Genomic DNA, 13,105 nt, shown 5'->3' on the forward strand with positions numbered 1-13,105 from the left:
TGATAAGGCCAAGATATAGTCCGGCGTTTTCGGCGCGCCAGGCCGCGGCAGGCGAAGTCGGATACGCTACGCCAGCCACGCCAGCCTGTGCAAAATGTGCCTCCTCTACAGTTCAGCGCGCGCAACGCGCGCTGCTAGCGCCATCTCTGTGTCTGGGAGCGCTACTACAGTGTCTATAGCGCTACATCACGGCCGCGCGATCAGCTGTTTCCATGGCGCATGCGCATTCTCGCTTTGTGACAGAATGTGCCCGCGCCGTCCGAGTTTGCGCGCGCTTTTTCTCGCTCTGTGCGCTGTTTGACTGCATTTACGGCATGACGTTAACTCGCCCTCACAGCCAGAATATCGCACTCATATTGCTAGTGCGTCGGCTACGCAAAAAACGGAAGCGGACCATGTACATACGAGAGCTTTTTGACAAGCGCCCTCAACTCGGCGACTACCACCAGCTGGTGCAGGAGCTCCGCCAAGTGGACCCTGAGTACCACTTTAAGTATTTCAGGTAAGGGATAATACTGTTTAACACCGGTCTCTGCATTATCCGCGATGGGCCTTTCTCTGTGACCTGCATGTGCGTTGAAAAGTGTCATTGTTATAACACGGGAAGCGCTAAAAAAAATCGTGTCGGCAGGTTTGCACATGGCTCCGATGCGTTCTGCTCCCGGTCGTGGGGGCCGCATTTCGGTGGTGGCGAAATAAAAAAAAAACGCCCACGTGGATTGCGTTTTAATGCATGCGCTGTAATGCATATGCTCGAAATTAATGCGGAGCCCTCTACTACGGCTACCATTATACCCCGCAGTGGAAGGTTGGGGGCGATAAATGTAAACATTGTGACTCACACAAAACACTTGCTTTCGCAGAATGACCAAGGCGAAGTTCGATCACCTGTTGAGCTTAGTGTACGAGAGAATACTGCATGCGCCTAACCACAGGAGACCGATACGCCCTGCGGAAAGGCTGGCAGTGACTTTGAGGTGAGTTCATTGTTCTGACGCCACCTGAGCATAGCAATTCCTATCTGTAATCTTTTTTATTGCGCACTGTTCCCTTTTATTGAAGTTTTATAAATTTTAATGCATAAGGCGTTGAAGTGATTATTGTAACTAAACATTCGAGAAAGTTTTCATCACATATTTTGTGAACTTATTTTACTATTGGTGATTTTCCAGGTTTCTGGCAACAGGTGCCTCAATGCAAGACATCGCAATGAGCTACTGTATGCACGCTACAACGGTTGCTGGAATTTTAAAAGAAACGCTACCGGCGATATGGGACTGCCTATCGCCGCTCGTCCTGAAGCCCCCAGCAGGTGCTGATTGGGACAAAATTCGCCGGGCATATAGCTCAAAGTGGAATTTTCCAAATGTAGTCGGAAGCATAGATGGCAAGCACTTTGCAATTCAGTGCCCTGATAACAGCGGGTCAGATTATTTCAACTATAAAGGCTTCTACTCCATTTTTCTGCTTGCCGTGGCTGATGCAGACTACCGGTTTACTCTTGTCGAAGTGGGGGCCCAAGGAAGGACTTCAGATGGTGCTTTCTTTAATGACAGCTCTATTAGAGAAGGTTTTGAGCATGGAAGTTTGGAGCTCCCTACAGCAGTCAATGGGTGGCCAGTTTTTATGGTAGGTGACGCAGCATTTCCGTTGCGCACATATCTAATGCGTCCGTACCCAGGAAGGCAGTTGGACGAAAGGAAAAGAATTTTTAATTATCGTCTATCAAGGGCGAGAAGGTGCGTGGAGAACGCATTTGGAATCCTCGTGTCGCGGTGGAGGGCTTTTCTAGGCACTGTCACGGGACAGCCTGAACTGCTCACTGACATGGTGAAGGCAGCAGTGTGCTTGCACAACTTCTTGATGGTAGATTCGGTGTACTGTCCTGCAGGCTATGGCGACACAGTGTGTGGCGAGGAAATACAGGATGGGTATTGGAGGCATGCCATCACACCGGTTGGAGCGACTGCAGTGTCTAGCAGTAATCGATCTTCTCCTACAGCCATGTCACTCAGAGATGACATTTCAAATTACTTCTTGTCTGCAGCAGGCTCTGTGCCATGGCAGGTTAAAGTGATTAGGCGGAACTGAGTGACTCGTTGATGTTTTCTGCACCTGTGCTATTGTTGTTTTTCCTCCATTTGGTATAAATCTTGCACGAGGCTGTCAACAGTTGCAATAATAGTATGTGACAACGTTAACTTGTATCTGTATTGTGTGCTTTCGTGATGTTTACTTTTATTGCTTTAGCGCTGCTAAATCACTTTTATATTCTGGCCGATCTTGTGTTCTTTTATGTTTTAGTGTACATTGCTGCTGTGTAAAGATATGTATCTAGTAACCCCAGCTGCTTGGTTTACTTGCTCAAACATATACAGTATCTTTAAAATAAATAAACTTCGAAGACTGTAGGCTTCATCTTTATTGATTTTTAAGCATTACAACAGTGGAATGACTGGTGGTGTGCACAGCACATGACAAGGCTTAATTTCCATATATAGCATTAACGAAATACTCGTAGTAAGTTTTCAGACAGGTAGGTAATCGTAAAGCAATGGGTGATAAAATAGAAACTGCGAGTGCAAACAATCTAAATTGGGCTCATGCTGCACCACACTTTTCAAAACAAATCGACAAAATAACCTGACTAGAATAGGCTCCTCATTCCAAGGCCAAAAGAGCAATATACTGCCCTCATCGAAGAAAAAGGTTGGGCGTGCAGACACAGACACAAGAGAAAACGGCAGATCAAACGCCGTGTAAAGACATGTACGACGTTCAGTCGTTTTCTCTTCTCTTGTGCCTGTGTCTGCCCCGCCTCATCTTTTGCTGCGATGAATCTCTGATGACTAGCTCTACTTTTTGTCATTCTAAACATGTTGCCCTCCTTTAGATCCAACATGACACTGCAGCCTTATACAGGAGAATACGAGCAAACTGCACACGAGAGTATGTAAAAATAATCTTAATCGTGTTCGTTCAGTACAAAACATGTAAAAAGGAAATGTATTAAAACCCTGACTAGAATAGCTTTGTCACTTGAAAACACAGACACATATATGTATTGCACTCTTTACAACATGCAGCCTTGCATATAAAAATGCAAGCAAAGTACACTTGCGAATATATAAAAGTGATCTGAATTACGTTAGTTCCGTACAAAGCATGTGTAAAAAGACGTTACTAGAATATATTTGTCACTTCAAGGCACAATGAGCATTGTACTATTTAAAATACCGCATGCGGCTGCAGCCAAGTGCAAGGAAAATAGCTACACCTGCACATATGAGCGTCAAAATGTATTGTGAATTACCCTAGCAGGTACACATGAGTAAAAATATGTTTAAAAATTGCTATCACAGATATATCACTTCAAGGCACATAGTACACTCTTTGAAATCCAACATGATGATGCAGCCTTATCGTATAGTAAGAACACAAGCTGCACACACAAATAAGTAGTGTGATCTCACTCACGCTAGTTCAGAACACAAATTTACAAAGGAAATGTACAAAAGACCTGCCTACAATGGCTCTGGTACTTCCGAGCCAAACAAATATATTCCTTTGAAATGCAACACGCTGTTGCAACCAAGTGTAAGGAAGTATGGATTGCACTTTGCTTTACTAGCACATGTGAGTATACAAAGGTGCTTTCACCCGATAGCTTAAGCTGCACAGTATATGCACAGATACTGCAAGTGAACTTTCAAAAAAAATGTAATCTGATTCAGGCTGCCATCAAAGAAAACAACATATAGATTGATGGGATGAAAGCAGCATGGCTACGTTTCATAACAAATGGGAAAGTAATCAATTATGCTACTATAAAAAATTGATTTGAATGAAATCTGAAGGCACATGAACACTTGCTTAAATTTAGGGTAGAAATGCAAACGTCAATACAGCTGCAACTACGCTCTTGGTAAACAACAGCACTCTCGCGCTTCTTGATAAATGCAACGGGATAAAAATTATGGTACACTGCTTCTGCAGACTCATTGTATAAGAAAAAGAACTACGTACTGCTGTCCCGTTTTTTTAACATGAGTTAACAGGATCAATGAAAGTAGCTGATGCATATTTTTAAGAGATTAAATGTCAAACTCTGCAATTACCTCCATTAACCGTGCTTTGCACTTAGCTGCTACTTGCTTGGCCAGCCTGTCCAATGTCAAACCGATAGAAAGGCCAAATGCCTCATTTTCTGTCATTTTTTCCTTTAGGTGGCTCAGAAGCTGCTGGTCAAAATCATCATTCTTTTTGCGCTTTTTCGGAACACTTGAAGGCACAGTCCCAACACAAGTGCGTCGATCAGCCTGTAGAGAAACCGGTTCAACGCTGTACTGGTCCGCTTGGCCTGCTTGCTCCTGGTCGAAGCTGTCCTCAGAGGGCAACGGAGACACACTGGCGGTGCCGCACATGGTATTCAGCAGCTCCTCCGCCGTGCTGTCCTGGCTGGTCGCTCCTTCTTGCGAAGCACGCACGTTCGATACGGTTCTAAATAAGGAAAATTCGGGCCAGAAAGGTAGAAACATTGTTGAATGTCGTGGTCTGGTCAGCATTTCAACCATTTACTCTGAGCCACAGCGCAGGTTTAATATCTCCCCCACCCTTCATTTGAGGGCAGGTAAAACTGGCGCGTCACAGACACTTCAAGGGACTGCAATATGATAGTCTTTTGACTCATACAAATGCATTGTGCTGGTATGGGTGGTTGCCATAAATGGCATGTCAATAGACTATCGTGTCATAGGAGCAGCTCAAAATATTCAGAAAGCTTTAGAAATATTTGCGAGCACGCTTGCCAAGAGTGTGCTTTCACAAAAGCAGACAACTCGAATTCCAATGTTATCGTCACGTAAGCAGCATAAAAAACATCTGAATGTCTAAAAGTCACATATCAATACAGTTCTTACATGATAATTTCATTGTTATAAAGGCGTTATTCTGACACAATAAAATTAAAGCTTACTGCGCGACACACGACCTCTAGATGAAGCAATGCAACTGTTTAACAGTTGTCAGAATATGACGCGTTCTAGCGCAAGCAATAAAACAAAAATCCTGTCACTGCTCATTACCTCAGCCGTGTACTGATTGTGTCGAGACACGCAGAGATAGCCGTCGCGTTTCAGTAGTGTCGTTGACGACAAAATCAGCCGCCTTCTTCAAAGCTGTAGGCCAGAATTCACAGATGTAAGTTATATAAATAGGGTTCCCTGTGTTCTGTATCGCAAAAACATCAACGCGCCTCCCCCCCCCCCCCCCAAAAAAAAAAATGTAGAAAAAAAGAAATTGAAGGACGAAATCGAGGGCCCCTTTAAAACGCTCTATCATTCACGAGACGAAAAATAAACTACAAATATCGGATAACAGCCGGTAAACGGCAAATTTTTGTAAGTGAAAAAAAAATCCGCGTAATTTTCTCAGAAATAAGCACCGAAAACTTCGACCTCTAGCTAAAAGGCTGCGAAAGGGCAATGGGTTCTTGATCGTAAGTAACATTCGCGCAGCGACCGAGAAATGTGGCAAAAGTACTCCCAAAGTATTCACTAAAGTACTCACGGTCTCATACGCCCGCAGTCCTTGTAAAATTCCATTGCGGAGAGGAACTCCCACGTGCGCTTGGCTACATACCCGGACCCGCTCCTCTTCGTCTGCTCGATTAACTTTCTTTCTCGGTTGAAACGGTCTCGCAGCCTCTTCCATAATTTCAGGCACTGGTCAACTAACGCAGAAAAAAGGGCGACAAGAATTGGACAAGCTACACTGCGACAACTGTCCGCTATAACTAAAAATGAATGTGAAATGCAGCTTACCTGTGGCGAGACCGCACTGCTTTCGTATAGCTTCCCATGCGTTGTTCTTCCGCTCAGTGTCGCGGTAGTCCATTCGTTTCACATCATACACACATGGATGGCTGCGAATTCCTTCCAGCAGGCGTTCAATAAGTGCATCCTCACTTGCGCTGTCATCGTCCACGGACGTTGTGAAAACCACAGCCGCACTTTCACTGCGAGCGCCACAAGCCGCCATTTTGCCTTTCTGCCCGCTGCCCCTACAGCGCGCAGTGCATTCTGGTCTAGCGGCAGCCGCGTGAAATAGAACATGTTCTATCTCCGCGCCGGCTACGCCGTGACGCCAGACTGTAGATGGTGCACTTTTGAGCGGCGTTGCTTAACCGCGACGCGCGTGGCCGCGCGCGCGCGTTACGCCGGACTATATCTTGGCCTGCGCGCGTCCCCCGCACGCTACCGCTCGGGCATACGGCGCGCGGCGATGATGTTATCTATACGGAACCTCATGGCGACGGCGACGGCGACGGCAGAAATCCAGTTTAAGGGTCCATATAATTGCTATCGCAATAAAACGTTGCGAGGCGAGAAGGTGGGTACGGTTTCCGACGCTGCTCGACGAGTGTCCCATTCTTATCTCGTCGAAAACCTCCGAGCAGCCGCAGTGAGTTTCGTGGAGGCGCAGTGGGCGCTGTGGGCGGTGCTCTTTTGTCGTCTGCTACCGTCTGCTGCCGCGCTTCGGATAGTAGAGAAGCAAGCCGATCACGCCTTTTTAATGTTGGCCGCATGGCCGCACACTGATAGCCAGTCATTGTAAAGCTGAAGGAAAGTTAGACGAGGCAACATATTACAAAGCAGGTATTTTTGCCGTTTCAGCTTAAAGACAAACAGGATCATTTTTTTACAGATGTTTCTTTGTGGCACAGCTATATTAGAGAATAATTCTCCGTGTGTAGTGGCCATCTCATTTGTACTACTGCATATTCGTGTCGCTGCAGTGCGTAGGCTGCACAAATAATCCACAAGCGCCTTGAACGAGCATATTAATTTATAAAGAGCTATCACACGAGCTATCGTTGAATCATAGAAATCGACGGGCACAGTAAACACTTTTTGAGGCGGCCAAATCTTTATGAAACGATAAGGGAAACAAGAGACGGCACGGTCATTGCTGCTGGTGTTAAGGGCATTTATCTGACTATACATCAATCCAGTCACTTTCCTTCCAGCTGGAAGGAAAATTTCTGCTTTCAAATACGAAATACGCGAGCTGCTTGCTTCACGACGATCAGAAGCATGGCAGCTGACCGTAGCAGACGACGAAAGAGCACCGCCCACAGCGCTCACTGTGCCTGCGCGACACTAAAGTCCTTTACGCGACACTCGTTGCGGCCGCCGACCCGCGGTGGTGCCGAGCAGACGCCACGCGCTCCGGTGTTCCCTTCAACAGTGGACCCCTCTGTATATACGTGTCAATACCCTCCCCTTAAACAATATTTTCCCGATGCTACAAACACGAAAGCGAAAACAAAACCACGCGTACAGAAAGAAAAAAAAAGACAATAACAACGCAACAAAGTATCTAAGTTCATCATCGGGCGTAGAACGGCTTACGACGCACCACGTGGATGACTTCAGGTCGTGCCCGGCGCCGCTGTGATTGCAAAATGCCGTCTAGCACGACCTCATAGTCCAGTGCGCCAATACATCGGATCATCTTATATGGTCCGAAATAGCGACGTAACAGTTTCTCACTAAGTCCTCGTCGACGTATCGGAGTCCAGACCCAAACATGGTCGCCGGGCTGGTACTCGCCGTAGCCTCGCCGAAAATTGTAGTGTCGGCTGTCGGTCCTCTGCTGGTTCTTGATTCGCAGGCGGGCGAGCTGTCGACCTTCTTCAGCACGCTGCAAATAGGTGGCAACGGTGGCAACGCCGAGATTTTCCTCGTCGGTGACGTCCGCTAGCATAGCGTCAAGCGTCGTTGCCGGGTTCCTTCCGTAGACCAGGGGCGCGATCTTGTACGCGTTCCAAAATGGAACGGAGGCGTTCCGTTCCATCGAGCCGCACACGATTGGTCAGTTTGAACGTCGCGGTTGAAATTGACCAATCGTGTGCGGCTCGATGGAACGGAACGCCTCCGTTCCATTTTGGAACGCGTACAAGATCGCGCCCCAGGTAGAACGGCGCCATGTACGTCGTTTCTTTCTCGGCCATGTTGTATGCGAAGGTCACGTGCGGAAGGATGGCATCCCACGTCTTGTGTTCGACGTCGACGTACATTGCCAGCATGTCGGCGATGGTCTTATTTAGGCGCTCGGTGAGGCCATTCGTCTGCGTGTGGTAGGCGTCGGTCCGGCGATGGCTTGTCTGGCTGTATCGCAGGATGGCTTGAGTTAGTTCTGCCGTAAAAGCCATACCTCTGTCGGTGATAAGAACTACTGGGGCACCGTGACGCAGGAGGATGTTCTCAACGAAGAATCGGGCTACCTCGGCGGCACTGCCTTTGGGCAAGGCTTTTGTTTCGGCGTAGTGGGTGAGGTAGTCCGTAGCTACGACGATTCATTTATTCCCGGACGTCGACGTCGGAAAAGGCCCCAATAAGTCCATCCCGATCGGCTGGAACGGTCGGCGAGGTGGCTCGATCGGCTGTAGAAGTCCGGCTGGCGTTGTCGGCGGTGTTTTGCATCGCTCACAGTCTCGGCATGTCCTTACGTAATGGGCGACATCGGCAGAGAGGTGAGGCCAGTAGTATATTTCTTGTATCCTCGCAAGCGTGCGGGAAAAACCGAGGTCTCCAGCCGTTGGGTCGTCATGGAGAGCTTGCAGAACCTCTGAACGCAATGCTGAGGGTACCACGAGGAGGTAGTTGGCTCGGAGAGGCGCGAAGTTCTTCTTTAGGAGAATGTTGTTTTGCAAAAAAACGACGCCGTTCCTCGCCTGAACACCTTCGGCACAATGATGGTCTTGCCTTTCAAGTAGTCTACAAGGCTCCTTAGTTCCGGGTCGGCTCGCTGTTGTTCGGCGAATTCGTCGGCACTGATGGGTCCCAAGAAAGTGTCATCCTGGTCGTCCTGTGGCGGTGGATCGACGAGGGCGTGAGACAAACAGTCAGCGTCAGACTGCTTTCGCCCGGACTTGTAAACGACGGTGATGTCGAATGCTTGAAGTCTCAGACTCCATCGTGTGACGCGACCTGAAGTATTCTTCAGTTAGCTAGCGAACACACGGTGTGGTGGTCGATCACAACTTTGAAGGGCGTGCCATAGAAGTATGGGCTAAACTTTGATGTAGCCCAGATGATGGCGATGCACTTATTTTCCGTGGTGGAATAATTTGCTTCCGCCTTCGACCGCGACCGGCTAGCGTAACTTACAACCCCTTCTGGTCCGTCAGTCCTCTGCACAAGCACGGCGCCGACTCCTACGCAGCTTGCGTCGGTGTGGACTTCGGTATCGGAGTTTTCGTCGAAATGCGCAACTATTGGCGGCGATTGCTGGCGTCGCTTCAGTTCTTCAAGTGCTTCGACTTGCGGCGTCTGCCACTTGAACTCGACGTCGCCCTTCGTGAGGTATGTCAGTGGCTCGGCGATCCGTGAAAAGTCATTGACGAAGCGCCTGTAATAGGTGCACAGTCCAAGAAATCTACGCACTGCCTTCTTGTCGGCGGGCGGAGGAAAGTTGGAGATGGCCGCAGTTTTCTGAGGGTCAGGGCGCACTCCTGGCTTGTCGTTGACGTGGCCCAAAAATAAGAGCTCCTCGTATGCGAAGCGGCACTGTTCTGGCCTGAACGTGAGTCCGGAGGTTTTGGTTGCTTGAAGAACTGTTTCAAGGCGCCGCAGATGTTCTTCGAAGCTTGAGGCGAACACAACGACGTCGTCGAAATTGACGAAACAAGTTTGCCACTTCAAGCCTGCCAGTACTGTATCCATGACGCGTTCGAAAGTCGCAGGTGCCGAGCTAAGACCAAATCACATGACCTTGAACTCGAACAGTCCCTCTGGTGTTATAAAGGCAGTCTTCTCCCGGTCCCTCTCGTCGACTTCGATTTGCCAGTAGCCGGTTTTGAGGTCCATCGACGAAACATACTTTGCGTTGTAGAGTCGATCCAAGGTGTCGTCAATCCGTGGGAGAGGGTATACGTCCTTTTTCGTGATTTTGTTGAGGCGACGATAATTGACGCGGAAACGTAGGGTTCCATCCTTCTTCTTCACTAACACCATGGGGGACGCCCACGGACTCTTGGATGGCTGGATGATGTCGTCGCGCAGCATTTTGTCGACTTGTTGCCTTATGGCCTCATGTTCGCACGCCGAAACTCGGTACGCGCTCTGACGGAGTGGGTGGACATATTCGTCGGTTATGATGCGGTGCTTGGAGACAGGGGTTTGTCGAACTTTTGATGACGACGAGAAGCAGTCCTTGTATTGCAGGAGCAGAGCTTTTACAGTTCTTTGTAATGATTGGGAAGGTTCTGATTGACGTCGAAAGTTGCTTCAGGTACTACAGTCGTCGTCGCAAGTGCACTAGAATCCGTGAAGGCGAAAGCACTGCTGGCTTGTACTATTTCGTCGATGTAGGTCGTGGTGTCTTTGTTAATGTGCTTGTATTCGTGGCTGAAGTTCGTGAGCATCACTCTTGCTTTCCCTTCACGTAGCTCAGCTATGCTTCTATCGACGCAAATTTCACGGTCGAGCAGTAAGTGATGATCGCCCTTGATGACGCCCTTTATGTCTGCAGGCACTTCTGTGCCGACGGAAATCATTATGCTGAAGCGAGGCGGAAAGGTAACTTGTTTGTTCTTCAAGCACATTCAAGGCATGGTAATTGATGTTTGTATTCGGCAGTATCGCTTTGTGGGTTGAAAGCGTTATCGACTTGGACCTTAAGTCTATGACTGCACCATGTTGGTTTAGAAAGTCCATGCCTAGGATGACGTCCCTGGAGCAGTGCTGCATGATTACGAAGCTCGCCGCGTAAGTGCGATTGTGAACAGTGACTCGCGCTGTGCACATTCCATCGGCGTTATTAGGTGGCCTCCTGCTGTCCGGATATCGGGTCCTTGCCAGGCCGTTTTCACCTTCTTCAACTTGGCGGCGAACGGGCCACTGAAGACGGAATAGTCGGCTGCAGTGTCGATGCGAGCGGTGACATTATGACCATCGATTAGCACGTCTAGGTCGGTAGATCGTCGTCTGGCGTTACGGTTAAGTCGTGGCATCGGATCACGACTTCGTCGGCTTGCTCCGCTGCTACTACGTCGCGTCGGCAGGTCTTCTTTCGGCGGCGAAGTGTTCTCGTCAAGGCTCTTGCCAGGTGGTGTGCTGATACCCCGTCGTGATGATTCGCGAATCTTCTTCGTCGGCGGCGGAGGATCTTCGGAATTGCTTCGTACAGCAACCGCATCTCCATCGGTTGCTGCTTTTAGTTTCCCGGATAGGGGGGTCACGGACCGGCCACGGGCGGGTCCAGTGTATGGTCGGCGCTGCGGCGACAGGTAGCGTCCTGGCGATGGCGAACGCGAAGTGCGTCGGGGTCTCCGCGGCGTTCCGGCGATGTAGTCAGCGATGTTACGTGGCCGCTCGCCTAGCTGTGGACGTGGCGCGTTGACGGCGAACCCTCGTAGGCCCATCTCGCGATATGGGCATCGGTGGTAGACATGGCCGGCTTCCCCGCAGTGATAGAGCGGGCGGTGGTCGGGGGCGCGCCAAATGTCCGTCTTTCTCGGGTAGCTCCGCTGAGCGACGGGCGGGCGTGCTAGCCGCGGCGGCGGCGTTGGGCGACGGAACTGCGGCGTTACGGGGCCCTGGCGCGAGCGTGGAGGGGTCCTTGACGGCGAGAAACGGCGGCGTAGGTCATCGCTTCCGGCTGCGGTTGAAGCGATGCCGGAATTTCTGGCACTTGCAGTGACCGCTGAATCTCTTCTTTAACTATGTCAGCGACCGAAGACACCTGAGGCTGCGACCTTGGGAATAACTTCTGCAGCCCTTCTCGTACGAACGCTCTGATTGTTTCTCGCAGGTCGTCGGCGCCTAGCGCTTGAGCTTCGGCATAGTTTGTCAGCGCACGGCGGTTGTATTGCCTGGCTCGCATTTCAAGCGTCTTCTCGATCGTTGTGGCATCCGAAGCAAATTCTGCGACATTCTTGGGCGGGTTACGCATCAATCCGGCGAATAGTTGTTCTTTGACGCCCCGCATCAAGAAACGAACTTTCTTTTCCTCGGATATGTCGGAGTTGGCGTGGCGGAAGAGGCCAGTCATCTCCTCCGTGAAGATCGCGATTTTCTCGTTCGGTAATTGCACTCTGGTTGGTTTCTAAAAGAACTTCATCCCTTTCCTTTCGTACGACAATCGCAATCGTGAAGGTCCTTACGAAGTTCTCACGAAATAGGTCCCAAGTTCTCTCTGTTCTCAAACCAGGTCCGAGCAGCGTCATCCAACGAAAAATAGACATGGCGCAGATTGTCGTCGTCGCTCCATTTGTTGAACGTCGCGGTCCTCTCGTATGCCTCCAGCCAGGTTTCGGGATCTTCAGCCGATAATCCACGGAAGGCCGGTGGCTCCCGAGGTTCTTGCAGCAGGATGCGGGACGCTGGAGCTGCCGTGGGGGTCGTTGACTTGGCCTTGATCGCTGTGGTCTTCTCGGGCAGAAGTCCGTAGTGCGGTAGAAGTCCTTGCTGCCTGCGGCTAGCTCTCTGGTCCTTGGCGATGTTGGTGTTGTCCTCCGGTTTCGGGTTTGGATCACGGCTTTGTGGGGGCGTTCGCTGCATGAACGCACTAGCAACTCCACCAGATGTCACGTAGTAGTGACGCTGAAGAAAAAAGTCGTAAAACTGTGTATGACGAAACCGATTCTTTAGTGGGCGACCCTGTGCCCACAAAAGCTAGCCACACTCGAAGCACAACGATAGCGGCGAACACAGTCGGCGATCGTCGAAATCTGATCAGTGGCGAAACGCGTCGGCTTTTATACATGAGCCATCGAAGGTTCCAGGTTAATCCCTGGTACCCGCGTGTCTTCCAGAAAGTTTTAGACAATTCGCTTCGCTCACACAATGAGATTACATGAGCGTCGGTGACAGGAGACAACGAACAGAAGCATCGATAACGTTCGAGAAACTTCCGTTACTTGCAGGCGCGTCCTGCGCCTAGCGATAACGTTTAACAGCCGGTGAAAAGCGGTCACCGGTGAAAGGATAAACATGTACAGTCGCGGCCACTGTTAGAGGGAACGCGGCACGCGTGGCCGCTCTCTTCGGGCCACCAAGCGGGCGCCGCGCGAAGTATTGCGGCGCAAGCGCAATCAGCG

General features: G+C 49.9%; 2 protein-coding genes across 2 annotated transcripts; one reads left to right on the forward strand and one right to left on the reverse strand.

Annotated features, from left to right (window-relative positions):
• The first annotated feature begins 236 nt into the window (after positions 1-236).
• LOC125943462 (putative nuclease HARBI1) lies at positions 237-2,324 on the forward strand. Its single transcript, XM_049662791.1, has 4 exons — positions 237-502; positions 864-977; positions 1,173-1,585; positions 2,305-2,324. Exons 1-4 carry the CDS (start codon positions 315-317, stop codon positions 2,322-2,324), a joined length of 735 nt encoding a protein of 244 aa, XP_049518748.1. The 5' UTR covers positions 237-314.
• A 1,770-nt stretch (positions 2,325-4,094) lies between these two features.
• Positions 4,095-6,041, reverse strand: LOC125943463 (transcription factor Adf-1-like). The gene is made up of 3 exons (XM_049662792.1): positions 5,823-6,041; positions 5,569-5,731; positions 4,095-4,500 (listed from the first exon to the last, which is right to left on the reverse strand). Exons 1-3 carry the CDS (start codon positions 6,037-6,039, stop codon positions 4,095-4,097), a joined length of 786 nt encoding a protein of 261 aa, XP_049518749.1. The 5' UTR covers positions 6,040-6,041.
• Positions 6,042-13,105: the final 7,064 nt, after the last annotated feature.

This window comes from Dermacentor silvarum, chromosome 2 (assembly GCF_013339745.2).
Source record: "Dermacentor silvarum isolate Dsil-2018 chromosome 2, BIME_Dsil_1.4, whole genome shotgun sequence".
Classification (NCBI taxonomy): domain Eukaryota; kingdom Metazoa; phylum Arthropoda; class Arachnida; order Ixodida; family Ixodidae; genus Dermacentor; species Dermacentor silvarum.

Bases quoted from the DNA above. Each gene is read 5' to 3' on its own strand.
- LOC125943462 (XM_049662791.1), top strand. From the start codon at position 315: ATGACGTTAACTCGCCCTCACAGCCAGAATATCGCACTCATATTGCTA. The intron at 503-863 runs GTAAGGGATAAT...TTGCTTTCGCAG, and splicing joins TACCACTTTAAGTATTTCAG to AATGACCAAGGCGAAGTTCG. The intron at 978-1,172 runs GTGAGTTCATTG...GTGATTTTCCAG, and splicing joins AGGCTGGCAGTGACTTTGAG to GTTTCTGGCAACAGGTGCCT.
- LOC125943463 (XM_049662792.1), bottom strand. From the start codon at position 6,039: ATGGCGGCTTGTGGCGCTCGCAGTGAAAGTGCGGCTGTGGTTTTCACA. The intron at 5,732-5,822 runs GTAAGCTGCATT...TTTCTGCGTTAG, and splicing joins GCAGTGCGGTCTCGCCACAG to TTGACCAGTGCCTGAAATTA. The intron at 4,501-5,568 runs GTGAGTACTTTA...TTCCTTATTTAG, and splicing joins GACTGCGGGCGTATGAGACC to AACCGTATCGAACGTGCGTG.